Source organism: Scardinius erythrophthalmus (genome assembly GCF_964197995.2).
Source record: "Scardinius erythrophthalmus genome assembly, chromosome: 19".
NCBI classification, from domain to species: Eukaryota; Metazoa; Chordata; class Actinopteri; order Cypriniformes; family Leuciscidae; genus Scardinius; species Scardinius erythrophthalmus.
In genome coordinates this window covers 27622649-27644847 of record NC_138239.1, presented here as the reverse complement: position 1 = coordinate 27644847, position 22199 = coordinate 27622649, and the positions used below count along the sequence as shown (strand labels likewise).

General features: G+C 37.9%; 2 protein-coding genes across 9 annotated transcripts in view; both read right to left on the bottom strand.

Annotated features, from left to right (window-relative positions):
* Positions 1 to 5137, bottom strand: part of LOC308707465 (nesprin-1-like) — a 75058-nt gene extending 69921 nt beyond the window's left edge. For all 8 annotated transcript variants that reach the window (XM_081393981.1, XM_081393988.1, XM_081393985.1 and 5 more), the window contains exons 1-6: positions 4963 to 5137; positions 3741 to 3948; positions 3524 to 3636; positions 1702 to 1907; positions 1361 to 1510; positions 228 to 519 (exon numbers count right to left, since the gene is read on the bottom strand). In XM_081393981.1, coding sequence (XP_081250107.1) covers positions 228 to 519; positions 1361 to 1510; positions 1702 to 1907; positions 3524 to 3636; positions 3741 to 3948; positions 4963 to 5046 — 1053 coding nt within the window. In that variant the 5' untranslated portion in view covers positions 5047 to 5137. The remainder of the gene's footprint in view (positions 1 to 227; positions 520 to 1360; positions 1511 to 1701; positions 1908 to 3523; positions 3637 to 3740; positions 3949 to 4962) is intronic.
* A 122-nt stretch (positions 5138 to 5259) lies between these two features.
* Positions 5260 to 22199, bottom strand: part of LOC308679959 (nesprin-1-like) — a gene marked incomplete at both ends in the record, with an annotated part of 38439 nt that continues 21499 nt past the window's right edge. Inside the window, 31 exons of the mRNA XM_081347835.1 lie at positions 5260 to 5325; positions 5561 to 5662; positions 5745 to 5927; positions 6023 to 6181; positions 6289 to 6439; positions 6659 to 6838; positions 6924 to 7549; positions 8219 to 8372; positions 8521 to 8687; positions 9535 to 9658; positions 9788 to 9975; positions 10656 to 10754; positions 10831 to 11058; positions 11209 to 11359; positions 11468 to 11628; positions 11919 to 12059; positions 13036 to 13212; positions 13305 to 13472; positions 13844 to 14008; positions 14101 to 14209; positions 15083 to 15291; positions 15378 to 15536; positions 16231 to 16365; positions 16514 to 16678; positions 17697 to 17855; positions 18842 to 19009; positions 19093 to 19236; positions 20042 to 20194; positions 20374 to 20538; positions 20632 to 20834; positions 22047 to 22143. Of these exons, the coding sequence (XP_081203961.1) occupies positions 5260 to 5325; positions 5561 to 5662; positions 5745 to 5927; positions 6023 to 6181; positions 6289 to 6439; positions 6659 to 6838; positions 6924 to 7549; positions 8219 to 8372; positions 8521 to 8687; positions 9535 to 9658; positions 9788 to 9975; positions 10656 to 10754; positions 10831 to 11058; positions 11209 to 11359; positions 11468 to 11628; positions 11919 to 12059; positions 13036 to 13212; positions 13305 to 13472; positions 13844 to 14008; positions 14101 to 14209; positions 15083 to 15291; positions 15378 to 15536; positions 16231 to 16365; positions 16514 to 16678; positions 17697 to 17855; positions 18842 to 19009; positions 19093 to 19236; positions 20042 to 20194; positions 20374 to 20538; positions 20632 to 20834; positions 22047 to 22143 (5256 nt within the window). The remainder of the gene's footprint in view (positions 5326 to 5560; positions 5663 to 5744; positions 5928 to 6022; positions 6182 to 6288; positions 6440 to 6658; positions 6839 to 6923; positions 7550 to 8218; positions 8373 to 8520; positions 8688 to 9534; positions 9659 to 9787; positions 9976 to 10655; positions 10755 to 10830; positions 11059 to 11208; positions 11360 to 11467; positions 11629 to 11918; positions 12060 to 13035; positions 13213 to 13304; positions 13473 to 13843; positions 14009 to 14100; positions 14210 to 15082; positions 15292 to 15377; positions 15537 to 16230; positions 16366 to 16513; positions 16679 to 17696; positions 17856 to 18841; positions 19010 to 19092; positions 19237 to 20041; positions 20195 to 20373; positions 20539 to 20631; positions 20835 to 22046; positions 22144 to 22199) is intronic.

Sequence of the window (22199 nt, the reverse complement as noted above, 5' to 3'; positions counted from 1 at the left end):
TGGTTGTTATATTTTTATCAATAGTATAATAATATATTTTATATAATATAATTAATATATAATATAATAATGATTGACAAAGAGTTTAAGTTTAATCATTTAAAAATATATATATATATATATTTATAGTTACATTTTTTTTTTTTAAGTGCTGCCTAGTGCGCACTATTACAAATAGAAAATGATCTGGGAATCCTCATATGGGTGTCATGACTCTGTTCTCTGACCTGAACCAGGCCCAATCTCTTCTCCAGGGTCTCTTTATTCCCGCTGGTGCTGTTGAGCGTGTTGAGGCGCTCCTGTACGCCGCTGAGCCATCCCCAGGTGCTCTGCAGCGTCTCCTCGAAGTTCTGCTGCTCCTGCTGACTGAGCTGACACACGCGCAGTCTCTCCCTCGCCGCCTTGAGGAGCGCCTGATGCTGCAGCTGGAGCTGTGCAGACGCCCGCACCTCCGCCCCACTGCCGTGACCCCCCTCACTCAGAGCCTGAGCCTCCTGACACAGACTCTCAAACGAGTCCCTGCAGGAGAACAGGTCGGAATATTATTTGCATTTAAAAAAAACAATCAATACATTATAAGTACTTATATACTATAAAATGTCCATATTAGGTCTGTAAATATGAGTAAATCTCACAAAAACATGCCCAGATCACATTTCCTACAAATAAGAAATATGATTAATTGTCATGAAAATAATTTCACAAATAAAAAAAAAACATAAGACCGGCTAAATAACATATCAGTTTAGGTCATATTTCCCTCCAAAATAAAATAAAATACAAACATTTGAATAAATAAATAAATAGTTATTTAATTATTAATAATTCATAATTATTTATTTATTTATTCATTCATTCATTCATTTAAATGTGTGTATTTTGCATATATGAAATGTTTCGGATAGGATCTTCCACAAATTGGTATACATGCTTAAAATGTTTAATATTTGGAAACACTTTACAAAAAGGTTCATTAGTTAACATTAGTTAACTACCTTAGTTAACATTAACTAAGAATGAACAATACTTCTACAGCATTTATTAATCTTAGTAAATATCAATTTCAACATTTACTAATACATTAGCAAAATCAAAGGTTGTATTTGTTACCATTAGTTAATGCACCGTGAACTAACATGAACAAACAATGAACAGCTGGATTTTTAATAACTTACATTAACAAAGATTAATAAATACTGTAACAACTGTATTGCTAATTGCTAGTTCATGTTAGTTAATACATTAACTAATGTTAACTAATGAACCTTATTGTAAAGTGTTACCTCATATTGCTGGTGCAAAAAAAGGGCTGTTTATTTACCAGTTCAGTTTGATATTTGTCAGTTTAACATATTCTAACCTCTCTTTAAGCACTTCATGTTGGAATTCTTCCACGCGCTCCAGCGTCACTTTCTCCTGATCGCTGTGTCTCCCCTCGGGCAGCTCTGTGCTCATCCTCACATCCATACGCTCCAGCCAGCGTGTCAACCTCTGCAGACAGCTCTCAAAGCTAGAAAGACACAGCACAGATTTCAATTCAGAGCGGCCAAATAACCCCCGGCCAACTTGAGAGCCGAGAGTATGTCCTCGCTTCCACAGCAAAGCCGTTTATCCGCAGGAATTATTTCAAACAATCTGCCACTGTAATATTGAACCCAGCATGCAGCAGTGTGAACTGTGAAGCCGCTGTTCAGCTCTCACCCGCTGAGCAGACTGGCGCTGTCTTCCAGGTTCTGCTGGTTCTGTTTACACTGCTCCACGTAGCTGTCCCAGTCCTGCTGGATAGAGGAGAGGTTCTGCTGGACCTGGCCAGCACTGGCTTTGGGGAGGTGTAGAAGAAGCTTCTCGCCCTCTGTACACACCAGTGTTAGACGGCCGTCTCCATCCTCCACCCGCTCCAGAGCTCCCTGTGAGACAGAGACAGAGACGACACAATGAGTGCTAAGTGTTAAACATACACAAGCCATCCTACTTCGTTTGTTCCACGGATAAACCATGCAAAATCCAACAGACTTGCATTGAAGAAGGAACACAATCAGAGTTATTTAAAAAACTTACAAAGCTTTATAATGGTAGTGAATGGCAAATGAGATTTTGAAGCCCAAAAAAGCGCATCCATCCATGATAAAAGTAATCCACATGGATCCAAGGGGTTAATAAAGGCCTTCGGAAGCAAAGCAATGTGTTTGTGTAAGAAAAATATCCATATTTAAAACCTTAAAATAACTAGCTTCCGACAGACGGCCATAAGCAACGATTTACAGCGAAAGAGTAACCCTTGACCTGACGCATAATGTATTGCGGAAGCGCAGAGGATAGAGCAAAACAAAACACCGGTCACAAATTAGAAGTTTAAAACGAGAATTTTTAAAGAGAAATCTCAGAGAAGCTTGAGTTTATTGAACAGCCCTATTTGTCTAAACTGCGAGAGAAACTTAGCTTACGCTACTCCTACATTCAACGTCATTACATCACATCAAGGGTTACTCTTTTGGCGTAAGTCGACTTGCACATGCTGACTGTCGGAAGCTAGTTATTTTGGTTGATAAAGTTTTTTCTTACACAAATGCATCTCTTCACTTCAGGAGGCCTTTATTAACCCCCTGGAGCCGTGTGGATTACTTTTATCATGGATGGATGCGCTTTTATGGGCTTCAAAATCTCATTTACCATTCACTATCATTATAAAGCTTGTAAGAGCCAGGATATTTTCCGGATAGAATTCTCCGATTGTATTCATTTGAAAGAAGAAAGTAATTTACACCTAGGATGGCTTGAGGGTAAGTAATTCATGGGGTCAATTTTATTTTTGGGTGAACTATCCCTTTAAAGAATCCTGATTTTTTTTTTTATCACGGTTTGAGCAGCAAATCAACATAATTGAATGATTTCTGAAAGATCATGAGACACTAAAGACTGGAGAGTAATGATTCAGCTTAGCCATCACAGAAATAGATAACTGTTTTCTATGTGAATGTATTTCATAAAATGGAATTTCAAATTGTAATAATATTTCACATTTTGTGTATTTTTGATCAAATAAACAGTATTGATAAATATTAGAGGATTCTTACATTAAAAACCACCTAGAAACCGCAGAGAACATCTTAACAACTATCAACTGCATAGCAATGCCCAACAACAACCTACAACACTTTATAGAATCATGAGGGCAAGTTTTGCACAGGGAAAGCACAACTATTCATACAAATCCTTCGAAAAATCATTTAAAAACAGTACTTCATAATAGGTCACTACAGCTCACATAACAAATGACATATTTCCCAGTCACAATCATCAATAGTGTTGTTTTAAGATATTTTAACAGTTGCTTGGTATCTATTTTTAAGGCCACCCACACTGGTCCGAATCCCACTAAAAATAGCTGTATATTTATCACCAAATATGGCTATTTTATTGTCTGCGATTTTGCAATTTTACATAGCATTTTTCTTCTCAATGAGGTCAGAAAGATTACTTGACATTTTTCAAACTGCTCAGTTACATGTAGGATGAGGTGTACCTTCAATTTCTGCAGTTTGCGTTCCACCACGCTCATGTCACCAGAATGGTCGGCACATTCTCTCACAATGTCTTTCTGTCCAGAAAGCCATGTATGAAACTCCTTCACAAGATCTGAGAAAAAAAGAAGACAAAGAGGACAGTAAGTAATCTTACTGCAATGTCTGTCCTTGAATCAAAGGAAAGATCATTTTTAATTCAGGAAGACTGATTCTCACCATTGAAGTTCAGCTGGAGGCCGTGCTGCATGGACCCAAGCTTCTTAACACAGAGCTGATTGACCGTATCATATTTCTTGATGAGATCAGTCAGAGAGGAACCTAAACCAGCTAGTTCCTCTGAGGGGTATTTTCTGCAAAGTGTGTTCAAACTTTCTCGGGCTGAGTCAATGCTAGTCTGCTGGTTTTGAAGCTCCTTCTGGATTTCCTATTAATTGTATGCATAGAAAACCTTTTATTTTTTTCTCTTGAAGTGCATTTATAATGCTAGTCAAGATTTCTTGTAGCAAAACAGTCATAATTTAGTATTATTTGACCATTTTCCATTCTCTCGCTGATCCCAAGGCAGAGCTCATTTTCAGAGTGTTTCAGATTTTTACTAGACCTCCCAAAATTTTCACTGGCCCCACCACCATCACAAAAAATATTATATTATTTTTATAATATATTGTTTTAGTTGGTTTTTATATAACATTGTATTTTAATAAATTAGGTTATTATGACACCAAAATTTCAGATACCAGGGAAAATTCACAATTCTCGATTTCACAATTTTAATACCACGACAAGATTAAGAACTACTAGCCTAACTCATATAAACATCAAACATTTTTTAAAACAAGTAAACAATCAATAAGAAAATACAAGTAAATTTAAATGACAAGTAATAGCACAAATACATACAATTGAAAAGTTAAAAATTAAATAAACAGTGCTTTAAGATTAACAGTATATTCATGTAAGAAATACTACAGAAATTGAAAAAATGAATCAAATGTAAAATAACACTGCTTCTTCACTGTATAAATTAAATATAAATGAATCCTTATTAAAGCAACAGAAGTGTTTTAGTCAAGAGCAGTGAGTGATTTTCCTTTTGTTGTTTGAGTAACATTATTGACACAGACAGCAGCAGGTTTATTACCTGCTGTCACTTTAAGACCTGATGCACAAATCTATTCAACTGTTTACGTTCATTTTATATTCTGTAACTCATTGAAGACTGTGCTTTCAAGTATAATCACTAATAAAATGTCGGTCAATTCTGGTCCAAGCGTCTTTCACACTTGCCTTGGGTCATTGGCCAGTCCTTATTTATTTTCGAGCCCTGCCTAGAGCTATTAAAACTTCTATATGAAGTGATTGAAGATCTAATCTAATGCTAATCTAGATGCTAATCGTGATGTATCATTTAAAATAAAATAAATCACACTTTTTGTACCTTTACTCTGCAGATCTCTTCAGGAGCTGTTCCACAGGGTGAATCCACCAAAGATCTCTCAAGGTTCGTCAGCCACTCAGACATCTGGGTGAGGAAATCTTCCAGCTGCTTCTTCTGAGAGCAGAAATCTTGGAGGTTGCTCTTGGCTTGATCACATAACTCTTCGATGCTACTAATTTTCCTTCTGAGGTCCGTCTCCATGACCTGGAAGATATCAAAAGTTTGAAGATGGCGTACAGGTAATGAATCCAATGGAGAACAAACAAAGATCACATGGAGATCAAACTTAAGGCAAGCTCACACTACATGACTTTTGGCTGGATTTTGCTTCTTTTTGATCTTGTAGTGTGTGCAATGCTGGAACTAATCCAGCCAAACACAGCGCAGATGGTATAAACGTAAAAATCTCGTAATTTCTTTATGAATTTATGTGAGAACACATTTTTTTTTTCACAGTTGGTCGAGACCGCCTCTTGAGCAGATGTCTTGTAGTTTGTGCACCTCGTTAGCGTTGTGTATATGAGTGCTGCTATGACAAGACGACGACATATGGCAAGAAACCTTGTTGTGTAGTGTGAGAAATACAGCTTGCCCTTACCTGCAGTTTAGCAGGAACGTCGTGGCCACCACAAAGCTGTTTCAGCTCTGAAACTTTTTCTTGTAAAGCATCAATCTTCTTTTCTTTTAGGCCAGCATCCACCTACACAGAAAAATGAATAACATATTACACAACTGGCGCTCTGGTTTTATAACAGTGTTTAATGACACCGTTTGGAACATGCCTTGACTTCCGAGAGTTTGTTTGCGGTTTTCTGGCTATCGTTGAAGTTATTGAGTCCATCTGTAAGATCCATAACCGAGCTGTTGGACCAGCTTTCAATTTCTCCACTGATATCGTAGATTTCCACCCACAAAGCAGAGCTCCTCTTGAGACTTTCGAGATTGTCCTCGATTTTCTCTGAAACCTGTGTGTTGATGTGAAGAATAATGGCTCTTAGATTCTGTTATATGAGATTTTTTTTGAATGAAGATTTAATAATTGGCCATTGGACAAACTCACATCTAGCCACTGATCCACTGTGGCATCTATTTCTGTCTTCACAATCTGGGCGTCGCATTCCGGGATCTTGTTTAATTCACTTAAAAGCTTCTTTCCTTTACTGGAGAATCGCTCAAGCACATCCTGGTTACTGGCCATCTCTGCTTTTACAGCTTCATGCTACAGAGAGGAAGATAATCAAAGCCCAACATTAAAGTTTATCTTGGATAGTAAAAGCTAGTAACTCTTTTTAGCTGTTATTCTGCCTGCAGACTGGCAGGTTTTACCTTTAACAAGGATCTCCGTGTGTCCTCTTGGTCTTTTAGGACGGCTTTAATGTCGGCTATGGCATCAGCGCTCTCCAATATCGTGTTTATTGAAGACTTCAGACTCTGGTAGTCTTTCATGAGGTCTACCAAAGCGCTGCTCTGCTCTTGCCTGGAAAAAATCACGCAGCAACGTCAGCTAGAGACTGAAAATTTGCACCTTTGCAAAACTAAGAACTCAGTCACCATGTGCCCATTAAAGACTTGTGTTTAAACATTAAATGCAATTGTTTGTTTTCTGTCCAGGGGCATAATTGACTGATTGATTGAGTGGCAAATACCAATAAAATATAACAAGTACAAGTACAATACGTCGTTCCTGGTGGCCCACCTTTCAGTGATGAGTTTCTTGGTGTCTTCCCAGGTGGTCTGAAGCAGGCTGATCTCCCTCAGTACTTCACCACCCAACTCTGCATCTCTCTGAGCCAGCTGTTGACCTTTATCCCTGAGCCACTGCTCCTCTTGCTGGTGGGACTGGAGCTCATCCTCCAGCTGATTGAAGAACCGAAGCCTACACACATCACAAAGAAGATGCAGTTCTATAAACACAACCACAGACACGTACAAACAACCCTTTTGTAAAGGGCAATCCATACCTCTGCTGTAGAGTATGTACATTGGGCTCTTTCAGGCCCTGTTGATCTGCCTTCTCTTCAATGTCCTCCACCGTTTTGAGCAGTTGCTCTTTACGCTGTCTGAACGAGCTCCAAAGAGCACTGAGAGCCTCAGCTTCGCTTTGCTTCGAGCCCAGCAGGTTCCTCACGGCATCAAGCTCAACACTCAAGGAGTCGGCCAATGAGCGGCACGAGGAGCGCGTCTCCTTCCCATTGATCAGGTGGAGATGAGCCTTACAGAGGCTGCCGTCCAGGTTCACGGCAAGCGTCTCAAGACGGCCGATATCGGGAACGATGGCTTCCAGGTCTCTCTGCAGCTCGTCCACACGGCTTTTATCCCAACTCCCAGCGCTCTCCACAGTCTGTCTGAGGCCCTGAAGGACGCTGGCCGCCACACTGTGGGTGTGCAGGAAGGCCTCGAGCTTCTCCAGACTCTCACCTCGTAGATCAACCAGCTGATGGGCCTCCAAGTACGGCTGCAAGGAGCTTTCCCACTTTCCCTGAAGCTGCTGAACCTCAGCAGGCTCACAAACATCACACAAGGCCTTTGTTTGCAGTTGAAGACTCTGTCTTATACTGCTTTGCGTCTGCAGGTCATCTCTCCTCTCCTGGTGGGAAAAATGATGAAACATTACTTTAAAAATCTGCAATCTCTTTTACTGCCAATAAATAACATATTCTTTGTCCTCATTTTATATTTACTACATTAAACAATTGTTTTTAAAAACAATAAACTTTTTTGTTATTGCCTATAATCAACACCTTTATATGTCACAATAATGTCTGTGAATTTTCTCATCAAATATTCATATTCGCAATTCATTTTTAAATTGTGTAATTAATTGGATTAAAAATGTTATTCGATTGACATCCGTAATATTTACATAAGATTTACATTCAACTGTTCAAAAGTTTGTGGTCAGTAAGATTTTTATGCTCTTATGCTCACCAAGGCTACATTTAAAGAGAGTAATATTGTGAAATATTATTAGAATTTAAAATAACTATTATTTAATTTTATATATTTTAAAATGTAATTTGTCCTATGATTCAAATTTCCAGCATCATTACTCCAGTCTTAAAAAAAATCATACTAATATGCTGATCTGGAAACTATTCTTATTCAAATCAATGTTGAAAACAGTTGTGGTGCTTAATGTTCAGGATTTTTTGATGTATAGAAAGTTTAAAAGAACAAGATTTTTTTTAAATAAATTAAGATAAAAGATGTCTGATATTGTTCTTCATTGAATGGAGGCTCTCATAATGGAACGTACCTTGATATCACTGGTGGAAGGTTGAAGATCAGTGACATCAATGTGAGAGGACGAATTTAAAGATGAGAGGAAAGACTCTCCCCATTTGAAGAACTTCTGTAGGGCCTGATCAAACTGTTCCACCTGAGAACGGTGCTCCTGAAGAACTTGGATTCTGTAACAGTTTGATGTACTATGTTAGACATCCTCTAACATTCATAATTTCAAGAAACCATTAGAAAAGAACATGGAAAATATGCTGTAAAACACAATCAAAGTGTAGAATTAAGCCTGCAAATACTTTTACAGTACTTATGACTGACCTGTTAGGTATAGCTGTGGTCTGACACTTCCATCTTTTCTCGAGCTGTTCATGGTCTTCTTTGAGTGTTTTCACACGTTCATCTGATGCAGTGGTGTAAAGGGTTGGTGTCTGGGCCTCTAGCCTGTTGTAAACTGACTCCAGAGACTGAAGTTCACTCTGTAGGTGCTTTAAAAGAACAATATTTAAGAAATTTAAGAAACTAAATAAAAAGCCATATTATGCCCTTTTACAAAGTTTAGATTTTGTTTTTGGGGTTTACTAGAATAGGTCTTCATGCTTAAATGTTAAAAAAACACATTATTTGCTCCATATTTTACATTATTGCAGCCTCTCTTCTCAGTCTGTCAGTAATGCTCTGTGTAGTTCCCATCTCTATGAAGCCCCTCCTTACGAAAAGCGCAATGGCGCAGTTGGTTGGCTGGACCAGTGTGTTGCGATTGGTCAGCCGTTTCGAGCGTGTTTGGGAAATGTCACGCGCCTTACCATAACCATGAGTTTCAACACACTACTAACGCAATTCAACCAAGCCTCGCCATGTTATTTTGCGCATGCGTATGCCTTGGGCGGGAATTATTTAAATGAGGAATATTGAGGAGTGATTGTTCCCGGAAGAAAACTCAAGACTACAATCAATACATTTCAGGAAGTTCAGAAACAGTGATATAGAGAATAACTCCCTTTGGAGTAACTTTGTCCTTTGTAACTTTTTCATGCTCAAACAGCAACATTACAGACCTAAGAAAGTTAATCAACTCTTCAATGTCCCTAGTCTTCATAAGTATATGACATTTTCAAAAAAAAAAAGCTTGTTTTCAATAAGGCAGAAACAAAAAAATAACATTAACCATTTATAAGCCTACATTTCACAATTCAATTAAATCCCTATGGATAAAATTAAGCCCTGCCTTTTATTATTTCTTGCTAAATATTCTGTTGCACATAGAAATATGTCACACAATTGAAGTAAAATGCATTGCGAATGTTGTGTCATTTTGTAGCTCTAGTTTATTACTTTCAATTCCAGCAGTTCTCCATTGAGCTTTTGTTTGTCAACCGTGAGGAACTGAGTGTCAGAGCTGGATACGGATTCACATCTCTCCAGGCATGACTGCAGGGCAGACCAATCCTTTTCATATCTGAAATAATCAAAATGAGCAAACGATTTCAATGAATAACTCTTATTAAAGGAATATCTACTCATACAAAGGGATTTTTAGGATTTAAGATGTAAATACATTAGATACCAACAGTGAAAATAATCATACTTTTGCCAATGTGACAGAAGGCTCTCCATTTGGTTCTGTTTCTCCTTGGCCTGTTTTAAACACTGCTCATAACTTTGCTGTAGGGCTGCCACGGCTTTCTCGGTCTTCTCCCTCTCGCTGAGCCTGCGGGCGCCAGCACACAGAGACAGCAGGGTGGCCTTCAGCTTTTCCAGAGACTGGAACATATCCTGAAAACCAAACAAATAACTTATTCAGACTGAATTGGTGCAAATAAGGGTGTGTTCATTCTTGACAGGTTTGGTTTGAGTAAAACGACCTCTGGTGTGATTGCTCTGTTAGTGCGGTTCATTTAAAGTGCACCAAACAAGTGGACCGAGACCCACCTTTTCAAATAAACTCTGGTGCGATTTGACTGAAATATAAACGCAACATGGACCAAAGACATCTAAACGAACCAAAAACAGGACGTTATGTCACAAGATGCAATCCTAAAAAAGACTGAATGCTAAAGCATACCTGTTTTTTCTCATCATAGGAGCTACGTTGCCCATCACAGATCGATACAGACATCAAAACCGCCGTCTTCTTGCAGAAGAGCTTCGTTTGTGGACAACGGAATAATTCCAGGTGCTTTTTAGTAAACTCCTTTACACATTTAATAAGCTATTTAAGAGTTCGCAGCTAGTAAAAAAACAGCATACGTACACACATACTGTACAACAATGTGCGTACACATACTACAATACTGTTTTGTATCTGTAGTTTTGGTGTTAAAAGTGACAGTGTGAACTGAACTATATGTAAGATTTTCTTTTTTTGGTCCAGACCAAAAGAACCAAGAGAACCAAACTAAAGTGTGAACACACCCTTAATCAGAAATGTTAACAATGACATGCAGGTTTCATACCATGTGACTCTGTAGAGTTTTGTAGGTCTCAGATGAAGACACACAAGAGGTGACAGGGCTGTCAAGTTTCTTCTGGATTTCTTCAACCTCTGATTGTACCTTTTAAAAGGATGCAATGTCATTAGACAACATAAGAGTTTAGTATGACTGAACTAAATAGCATGTTCAAACATACCTGCTGAAGATTGGCATTAAACTTCGTCTGGTGGGAGGAGCTCTCTTCCAACTGTCCATCCAGGTGTTCCACACTCTCCTTAAGCTCCTCCCAGTATCTGCCAATCTGTGTCAGGCGGGCTTTGATTCGTGCAGACTCGCCAGAGGACATAAACTGGACCAGCGTTTGAGACTTCTCCTCCAGATTGGACAGGACCTCTGACCTCTCCTGCAGACCTTCTCTGATCGCCTGCCCACCGTAAATATGCAATAAAATATATAGAATATAATGAATTCAAATTATTATTTACAAAATTAAGTTCACAGAAGGCATTCAGTCATTTTAAGCATTTTAAAAGACACTTTGTTCATTTATTTAATGATATATTGATTATTGCACCTTTATGGTACAGATCTGCTGGTCCAAAGGTGCGCTGGAGCTTTTCAAGGCATCCATTTCTCTTTCTCTCTCTGTTATCCAAGTGGAAAAAGCTTCAAACTCACTCCCGAAAGAATCCCACTGATCTTTCATTCCCTCCAAAGTCTTCACACTGAAAAATCAGAACGTAATCATGATATTATAGTTTCATTATGCATTGATAGATAATTCTTAATCTGTCTATGAAATGAAATAAATATAAAATAAAGTAGGGTATTACTCTCGCTTGAGTCCAGTCTCAACTTTGTCCACTTGTTCACTCAGAGCCCGTGCTTGATCCTGGAGGAGAGACTGATTTTTGGGGCCTAGTTGGATCTCTGCGGCCCTCTTGAGAAGAGTGTCCATCTGTCTGGCCTCCGTTTCACACTGTTTCAAGAGATCCTACAGGAATAACAGCAACAGATGAAGTGAATATTTCTGTGACACTGTGTTTGGGAGATAGAATACACCAAATAATCACAATAAACAATTGGGTTACAGTTGAGTGCACACTGGCTATGTTACAATGTCTTGTAGTGAGACTTTTTCAGAAATTTATTGACAGAGCATTTTCTAGTGAGGATTTTGGTGTAAAACTCTAGCAGATCTTCTGTGTTGAAACTAAAGATGCTCATGTTTAATTAAAGGTGATTCATTACACTGAGCCCATGGAGATCAGGTGTTGTTCTCACCTTGGTCTGCTCCAGCTCTGTGCTGAGACTGTCTGGACTGCTGAAGTTCATCTCTCTCTCTGTGACTGATCGCACCTTGCCCACAAACTCCCTCACTGCTGCCTGCTGACTGTCAAACTCCTGCCAAGCAGCTAAGGTCACCTGAAAACAAAGAGCGACATTCAACAACATCATTTCAAACATTGTGTCTTTTGTGTTCATGGTTAAGAGCTAATCTAATTTGCATTTCCGCTCAAAAACAAGCGTTCTAGCATGAAAATGTTGCCTATTAACAGTGTTGCGTGCCTTCTTATCAAATTCACATGATCAACCTCTCCTCTATTTTGCTTGGGGACTAATGTGGTCGGAACCAAAGTTAACTTGACTGCGTTCTCTGGAATCCTCTCAAGTGGAGGACTTCTACATTCCGATTGGTTGCCGCCGAACCGCGTCATAGCTCATTACCATAAAGTTGACCAGACTTTAACTCTTCTCGTCGTCCAAGACACGCAGTGCCGCCCTCGCCGGAGCTCGCCGCCGGCACACATTGAAAATGAATGACTTTCGGCCACTTTGACGCTCTCGACGGCGGCAGTGTGAACGCACAATGAATGATTTTCCAATGAAACTGAATAATCATTGGGAAATAGTTCATGTAAAATGAATACTTTGATTTAATTTGTCTTTAACATTCTCATTCAACATTCTATAAAATATACAGAACATAAAAAGGTAACTTGCATTACTTATTTGAAAAAGTAAAAGATGCATTACTTTACTTGTCACTTGAAACAAGTAATCTGATTACATAACTCACTTTACTTGTAATGCGTTACCCCAACACTGTTTATATATTTTATATGTTCTATATATAGTTGCACTTTATTTTACAGTATGTGCACTTAAATGTACTTACCTAAGGAAGTACTGGTAATATAAGGTAACTACATGGTTTAAGGTTAGATTAAGGGGTAGGTTCAGGGTTAATACCTAGTTATTACCCAGTTATTCCAATTACTATAATAAGTACATAGTATGTATATGGGGAACCGGACTGTAAAATAAAGTGCTAGCAATATTATAATATAAAATATATAGGTTTTATTTGTATTTTTTTATTTGATTTGAACATCCTCACCTCCAGGTTCTTTTCCTGTGACTCTGTGCTTTGATTCATTTTGCTCAAGGTGGTCTCTAGTTTCTGCAGATCTTCCTGTAAGCTCTCCTCCAGGCTCTCCTCCATCTGGAGCAGTTTTCCACGGTTTATCTGCTCTTGCATTTCCTTCCTCTTCAGTCGGAGACGCTTCAGTTGTTGCTGCACATTAGGAAAGTAAATGAATGTTAGTCATAAATATGATTTTCCGCTTCATTATTTCAGGGTTGTGATTGATTCAGTGAGAGTGGTACCTGATAAAGCATCAGCAGTTGTTGAGCTTCTCTGACAGACTCAGAGTTCAAAATCTTGCTGATCTCTGACTGCAGATCCTGCTGACCCTGTCTCAACTCCTCCAGTGTAGTTTTCACCTCCTCTCTGAACTGCACACAGTCACTCACCGCCAGCACGACCTTCTCTGACTATTACAGCACACACATACACACATACAATCATCTATTTTTATTTAAATATTTAAATGTATCATAACTTGTAAAACAGGACTTTTCTTTTTCAATCAGATGTCTTAAAGGTACAGCAGCACAAAATCCAGTTTGATTCAAAGAGGGCGACATTTTTATGTATTAATTTGTTTTTATATTTTTATTTTATTTCCCTCTGTGATGTAAATTTTAGATTGTTTGTTGGTTGTTGTATTTCTAAGGTTTGTATTTCAAGTCTGAATAAATTTAAATCTGACTGATTTACTAGCAGCTGACAGCTGATTCACGCTGATATTTTCTTCTATAGCAGATGATTTTGATCTATGGTTCTTAAAATGAGTATGTATTACCTCAGAAAGGGAGGTGAGGAGACCCTTAAAGTCAGTGGAGAGTTTGCCGAGGGCGGCTGCCTGCCTCTGGGCGTCAGTCTCTGTGCAAACCTCTATCAGAGCAGCCAGTCGCGTCCTCAGCCAGCTCACGTTCCCCTCCTGCAGTTCAGCATCGTTTCTCAGACTCTGCCGTTCATGAAGGGACATTTGGTCAACATTTCACACAGCTGTCACACTTTTCTTTCCACTTCCATTTATTTTCCGTCTTCATTTCTCACCTCAATTGTGGATTTGACCTGCCCGAACTTGCTGGGGTCTCCAGCCCTGTTTCGCAGAAGTCTGAGTTGACTTTCCTTCGACGTAACCCAAGCAGAGAGCTCAGAGAACCTGCAAACACAAAAAAAGTAATTATTAATAATTAAAAATACAAAGTAATTATAGCATTAATATAGTATCAATTCAAATTGATTATATATATTTAAATTATTAATTATATCGTTCAGCAGTGATTTGATAAAAAAAATAGACAGTACAATAGTAAAGTTATGTTTATACATTTATTAAAAAAAAAACACTTTATACAATACAATACAGATTGTTGCAAAGTCTTAATGTTGTAAAATCAATCAAATATGAAACTTTAAAGCAGCTCTACAGAAGATAATATTGTCGCTATTCAGCTCATATTAGTTCAATGTTTTTTCGACTCAGTCAGTTCAATAATTGTATCAGTGTTGCAGAGTTCAATATACTGTAACACAGAAACCTCAAATCTCATGATTTTAGTATTTGCTTATTTGAATTGAATTTCTTTTTTTTATAATTATTGGTTTTCTAATATATATATATTTTTATGCTATTGTTAAAATCTATTTGGGGGTCTATTTTTATTTGTTATTTTCAATTCTAGTGTCAACTGCTTGTTCTTGCATGTAAAGCACTTTCAACAGCATTGATTTTTTGAAAAAGTGCTATATAAATAAACATTGATTGATTGATTGATTGATTGATTGATTGATTGATTGATTGATTGATTGATTGATTGAGCGAGCTATAAGCAGATCTACAGAAGGCAATGGTTTCATTAGTCAGCTCAAGTCATTTTAATGTTCATTCAATTTGGTTCAATAACAGCAAGACAGTGGTGTCATTATCTAGCTCAATTCAGTTCAAATTTTGTTTCTCATCCGAACATTACTGAACATTAATTGTCTTTTAAACCAAATAAATAGTATTCATTAAAGAAGACCAAAGATTCACCTGGTATTAAACTCCTTCCACTTATCAGGGTGCTGCATTAGTTTCTGAAGTGTGCCGTCGATGTCCTCTTTGACCTCCGCAAACGCCGTCCTAGAGTTCTCAAAAGTTTGCCGGGCTTGTTCACTTTCTGGAAGCTTCATGATAAGTTCCTCCATGTGCTGTAACCGCTTCTCACAAAGAGCCTGAGGACCCTTTTCCTTAAAAAACAACTACATAAAAATATCCAACATAAGCGTTCCCTGTTTCGATGGACAAAACCAGTATTTATAGAGGGTTTAATGCAGGTGGCTCTCACCCTGTGCTCTTTGATTAACCTCTCGCTGCCCATGCTGGGCAAACTGCGGTTCTCACGGGCCAGTTCAGCCTGACACTCCTGCAGTGATGTCATCAGACGACTCTTCTCCAGTTCCACCTTCAGGTGCAGCAGGTGATAGGGAATCTCTGTTTGGACATCCTGCAGAAAACATGCATTTTCATATTGTGGGTCCAATTCAATTCAACTAGTTTTTTTTCCTCATGCTTTCAAACTGTAGTTTAAAGCCACATCAGACCACTTAAAAACCCTTATTGATCCTAATTGAAGCCATTTTGAATGTTTGACCATTTGAAAGATAGTTAGCATAATTTTTAAAAAGATAAGCAAGTTTTACATTGATTCTGGGTTAAATATGACCATTGGTTAACAGCCCATAATAGCAACCATATTATCAATATATAGGCCACCAATCGAAACATTTACTTAAAGGAAAATAACTTTAATGTATGATAATGTATGAATCCTGCAGATAAAGTAACATAATATAGTGCATTCTTTGAAGTATAAGTGCACCATATATTTCATTTAATTTAATATTTTTTCCTTATTAACTTTTTTAAAAGTTTGAATCAGATTATAATGCCAATACCTATTGTTGTCAGGTTTATTTATTACTATTTATTAACTATTATTGATGCTTGCAGCTATAATTATTATTAATATTATTTTTGTATGTAAATGTTGTTATGCAACTATAACTGTTCCTTTTATAAAATATATTTAATAAAAAAAATTCAGTATAGATGATAGGCAGGCAGACATACTGTACAGACAGACAGACAGACAGACAGATAGATAGATAGATAGATAGATAGATAGATAGCTCTCTAACCTTCCACTGTTTGTGCAGTTTCCTGACTGTTTCCTGTAGGTTCTGTTGTTCTTGCTCTGGTAGAATATCTGTGAGTTCATCACAGGCTTTAAGAAACGCATTGAGGATTCTCTGATCCAGCTGCCCAAAGAACTCCTGCAGGGCATTCAATAGAAGCATTATGAAATCATGTCAGCTTTAAAATTTCTCTGCTCATTTCCTTCTAGAGACCAAATTATGTTCAAACTCTGCTTTCGGCCTATTTGCCGAGCACTAGAACAGACTGTTGGGATTAATTTCTCACAGTGTGCTTTTTCAAAAGGTCCTCTGGGTTTCCTCTCTCAGTCATGGAGCTGCGAGCTATTTTCAGAACCTTCTCCAGCTCCACACGAGACTCCTCAAATCTCTTCATCAGGCTGCTGTTCGCCTCCACGTGTCGCTTCCATTCTGTAGTTTCTTTTACCATGCCCTTTTTGAGATAAAGCATACAAAAACACACATGTAGGCACAATTGAAACATCAATTGTTTCTCTCAAATGGATGACTTCTGCCTAATTCACCTGATCCTCAGATTCTCGTTCAGAATAAAAGAGATCTCAAACTATGCTCAGATTTACCAAGCTACCAAAGTTTGCAATCAATAGTCATTCTTGTGCATAAGACATGGGGCCCTATCTTACACCTGGGGCAATGCAGCGCCAAGCGTGACGCAAGTGTTTTTTGCTAGTTTCAGCCCAACGCAGTTATCATTTTCACGTCCTGCGTCATGTTGTTTAAATAGCAAATGCATTGGGCGTGCTGGCCTGAAAACGAGGTGTGTTCAGGTGCATTGTTGGCGCATTGCTATTTTGGGGCAACAGAAATAGACTGCGACATTGAGCAACTGAAACCTGGTCTAAAGTAATTGGCGCAATCTTCTTTTTTTTGTTATTTAAAGAGCACGTAAGTAATGTGCGCCTATAGACGGGTCCACAACGAGCGTACACTCTGCTTATTAAACACACAGGGACGCACAGCAGCACACAAACATGCCAAATATTAAAATTAAAAGGATTACAATGTAAAAGATTATTATTGTGTACATAAAGATATGGTGGAATCCGGCTTGTCCCGTAGATGGTCTGCTTGCGCGCTTTAACCCCGCGCATGAGCAGATCCGTTTCCTCTCTGGAGACGGCTTTGGTCTTTCCGCTATCAAATTCCGCCATGTAAATAGCGAATTTGTCATGCCGCGAGCATAACTGGCATTTAAAGGGAATGGGAGATGAGACTCTGATTGGTTTAATGCACGTAATTCCCCAAACACACCCATTACTCATTAAGAGAATAGGGACAACCCTTTTAGACCACCATTTTTCCCGTCGATAAACTAGCAAAAGTGGATTCGGACATGGCCTAAGTGAACTTGCACCCTGAGCTTTAGACCATGCGCTTAGATCATTAAAATAGGGCCCATGATGTTCTTCTTCCTTTGGTGTAGTTCCCACCTGTGAAGAGGCCTGAAGCTCGGTGATTCTCCTCTCCAGCAATGACGTGTCCAGGTGTTTTAGGTTCTTACTGGTGTCCAATGATTTCAGAATGACCTGATGGTTTTTATCAATCACTGACAGACACTTTTTACAGCTCTGCTGATAGGTCACCAGCTCCTGATAATTGTATAAACAGAGAAAATACAAAGAGAGAGAATTAATGGCAAATACATTTTAATATATTAAGTGCTTTAAAAATCTTAATGCCTGTCCACACCGATTTGGATGCAAATAAAGGACACAAAGGCACAAAATATCCAAAATGTTTTAAACAAAACTATTTAATGGACAATTTTCTTCATTTTCTAAAAAATGTGGACTCAATGTTGGGCAAAATATTATTTTTTTTATTACACAGACAGTTTTTACCAGAGTTGTTTTTATTAATTTGTATTAACATATTGAATAATTGTTTTTAATTTTCCCATTTTAATTTTAAAGTAATTTTGTCATTTTATTTAGTTATTATATGTGTATGTCGTTTTTAATCATTTTTTATTTCAGTTTTAATTTGAGTTAATTATTCATTTCCTTCTCTCTGGGCCTCGAGTCTTTTCACGTAGTATAACTGCGCAGCGCATCTGTGTTGTACGTCACACGTAGGCTCACTATTGGCCGACGCTGGTCATGTGTGTGATGCGTGTTACGTATAACACAGAAGCGCTACGCTGATTACGAATAGTGGAATAAAGTCGTTATTTTTGTGTTTTTTTGCGCACAAAAAGTATTCTCGTCGCTTTATAAACTTAAGATTGAGCCACTGTAGTCACTTGGACTATATTAACGATGTCTTTAATGCATTTTCTGGGCCAGCAAGTTATAATGCCTTAGAAGCCTATGAAGGAGTGATCCAGCTCTCAGATTTAATCAAAAATATCTTAATTTGTGTTCCGAAGATGAACGAAGGTCTTATGGGGTTGGAACAACATGAGGGTGAGTAATTACTGACAGAATTTTCATTTTTGGGTGAACTAACCCTTTAAAATCTTGCAATTCATTTTTTAAATGTAAACAGGCCTTTAAGGTGGTGCAAACAGTATTACAGGGCTTTAAGGTAGTGCACGCAGTATAATGACCCGCGCAACCCATAGGTCTTTAGTTACCTGACACTTCTGCTTGAAGTCTCCTGGAGCCTCGGAGTCCCGGGAGGAAGTGATGCGGCTCGCCTTCTCCAGCGACTGGTAGAACCCAGTGATATGTTTCTCCATCTCCTCTAATGGAGGCAGCATGGCCTGGGAGTCCCTCAGCAGGGGCAGAATTCTCTCTCTTATCTGAACCAGACATTGAGGTGTAATGTGAGACGGTGTGATTATGGTTTAATGTGGCAGTTCATGGGGAAATACAGGGCAGGCACCTTGCTTAGCTCATCCTTGATGTTTGCCATGTTAGCCAGCATCTGAGCGATCTCCTCCTCTGTGATGTCTTTGGTCAGCTGCTGCGCGTTACGCGTGGCCGACTTGTACGCCGCCTCCATGGACGGCACTTTGTGCTTGATGTCCTACGAGAAATGAGTTGATATTTATATAATCTCTAGCTCCAATGATCCTGCAGCAAACAGCCTTAATTTTTGTGATATAAACTGCATAAACTGTATTATGTGCACTAACATTATTCATGTATTATGTGCACTAACATTCAAAAGTTTGGGCAGTAACATTTAAAAAAAAAAAACTATTTCAGCAAGGATGCATTAAGTGACATTTTTCAATTTTAGATTGACAAAGAAAATATATATTCCAATATAAATACATATATATATATATATATATATATATATATATATATATATATTACAAATAAATGCTGTTCTTTTGAACTTTCTATTTATCAGAGACTTCCATTAAGATATTAAACAGCACAGCTGTTTTCAGCATTGATAATAATAATATTTCTTGAGCAGCAAATCATCATATTAGAATGATTTCTGAAGGATCATGTGACACTGAAGACTGGAGTAATGACGCTGAAAATTCAGTTTTGCCATCACAGATTTCTTTTTAAAATATATTAAACTAGAAAACAATTATTTTAATTATCTTTCACAATATTACTGTTTTACTGTATTATTGATTAAATAAATGCAGCCTTGGTGAGAAGAAGAGATTTATTTAAAAAAAACCATTGAAAAATCTTACCAGTCCCAAACTTTTGAACAGTATTGTACACAAGTCAATGTACAGTCAGCTGGTCAAATGTCACACAAAAAAATAGATTTTATCACTATAGGGGGTTATTCTGTAATTGACCAATCAAAATCAAGTATTTCAGAGAGCCAGGTAGTAAGCTTTGTGAACTCTGATTACCTCAACGTCTTGAAGATGTGTCCTTATGTTCAGAAACGAAACTTGAACTGGTGTGTTCATCCTCTCATTGGCCGTGTCAATAAACGCTTTTAAAGCGTCAATCCCATCGTCATAATCCTTTCTCAGTTTGTCCACTTCATCTGCTCTTGCATACTAAGAAAAATATATGTTATCAGAATTAAGTTTACACCAACATGAACATCTACATTATTTATTAAAAGTGATGACTGTTAGGAAAACTGTCATGAAAAACTGTCGTGAAACCATTACTTGAAGCATATAAATAGACGCTTGTGATCAGAAATCCTTAAATGTGATGCCACTTGTCTTACATGTTTGACTTTGACAAACAGCTCTCTCCATCTGCCGTTGAGAAGGAGCAGCTGCTGTTTAAGTTCTCGGGACACAGTCTCATCGCATGTTTCGATCAGGAAGTTTCCAGCATCGTTCATGTCCATGTGTTGCTGAATCCAGAGTGGAAGACTGCGGAAAAACTCCTACAGAAGAATTCACACTGTTTAAATACGCAAGAGCTGTTTGACGTTTATCCCGATGCATTGTTCTGAAAGTCACAAACTTTGACAACACACCCGTTTGTCGCTCTCGGACTGGTTGAGCATCTTCTCGGCGTCCTCCAGCCAGGCCTGCAGGCTGGCCACTGTGCTACTGTATTTCTCCCAGTTGCAGATCACTTCCTCCAGCATGCTTCGGACGCTGCGCACCTCCACTGACAGGTTCTTCCACTGCGCTGTTGCATCGCTCAGAAACTTATTCACCCCTTCTACCTCTTCAGCTGAATGAAAATCACAATATGAATAAAAAAACTTAATAATAAAGTATTGCATGCATTTATGAATCTGATTTTGAGGTACACAAGAAGTGCATTTCAATCCCTAGAGTCAAGAAGATGTGCACTGTTGCGGATTAGAGCATCAGCTTATTCAAGTGAACTGCCAGTAGCTGTTACTAGAAGTGAAATCACTGTAATGTGAGGTTAAACACTTGTGCACAGTCTGTCTAGATCACTCACATTATCTAAGGAGTCACTATGTTACAGAATACTCTGGTTCCTCTAAAGACACCTCTCATGATGATTTTACACCCTAGAATATGAAAATAGTCAGGCCACATTACTACACCTGAAATGATACCTTTGTATTCAAAGTGAATCTGTTTTTGAAACCGTCACAAACATATCCAGGGCATATATATATATATATAGCATTACAGTAATGATAATATTAATATTATTTTTGCTAATATTACTAATATATTATGACAATGTTACATTTTAAAGAAATGGAGATATATATATATATATATATATATATATATATATATATACACACAGTAGTAAAAAAAAAAACTGTAGCAATTTTTTTGCGAAATAATTTTGACAGATAAATACCTTAACCAAGTTTAGTGTTTTGTTCTTCCCTTATTTAAAATATTTAAATTAAGATAGTTCCCTCATATTTTGATGGTTTCATAAAATTTATAGGATCCTTAAAAACAAATATCCTCTTTTGGCCACTACTATATATATACACACACACATACCGGTACTATATAAAGTTTTAAAGTTTGGTCAGTAAGATTTTTTTTTATGTTTTCGAAAGAAGTCTCTTATGCTTATGCAGAAAATAATGTGACAATGCAGAAAAAGTAAACTGTAATAGGTCTAAAAATAGGCTTCGTTTTCATTATGCAAAATATAACTTTTTTTCACTCTTGATTTTTGGGTGAAATATGACCTGAACATTCGTTTGTGACAAATGAGAGTCAAGTGTAATTTTGAGTGAGAAATAATTATTAGTCTAGAGCACTTGTTTCGCCACTGAAATGATGGTTTAAAGGATGCTTGACAGAATGAGGCTGCCAGATCACAAAGCAAGAGGCTCATTTTGTCAGCTAGAGTTTAGAATTACTGCCAGGGAATGATTATAAAAAGCTGCATGAATCTGCAGCCTCAGGGGAAAATGGATGAAAGAGAGATCGGTCTTACCTGAAGCCCCAGATTTCAAGTAGGTGTCTGCAGCTTGTTTCAGAGTCCGAAACGTGGTTTCATACTGCTCAAAGAACTTATGGCCTTCAATGAACACCTGTGAGTAAATGAGGGAATGTGATATGTTAGCTGAATATTTTTTATAAAGCAGAT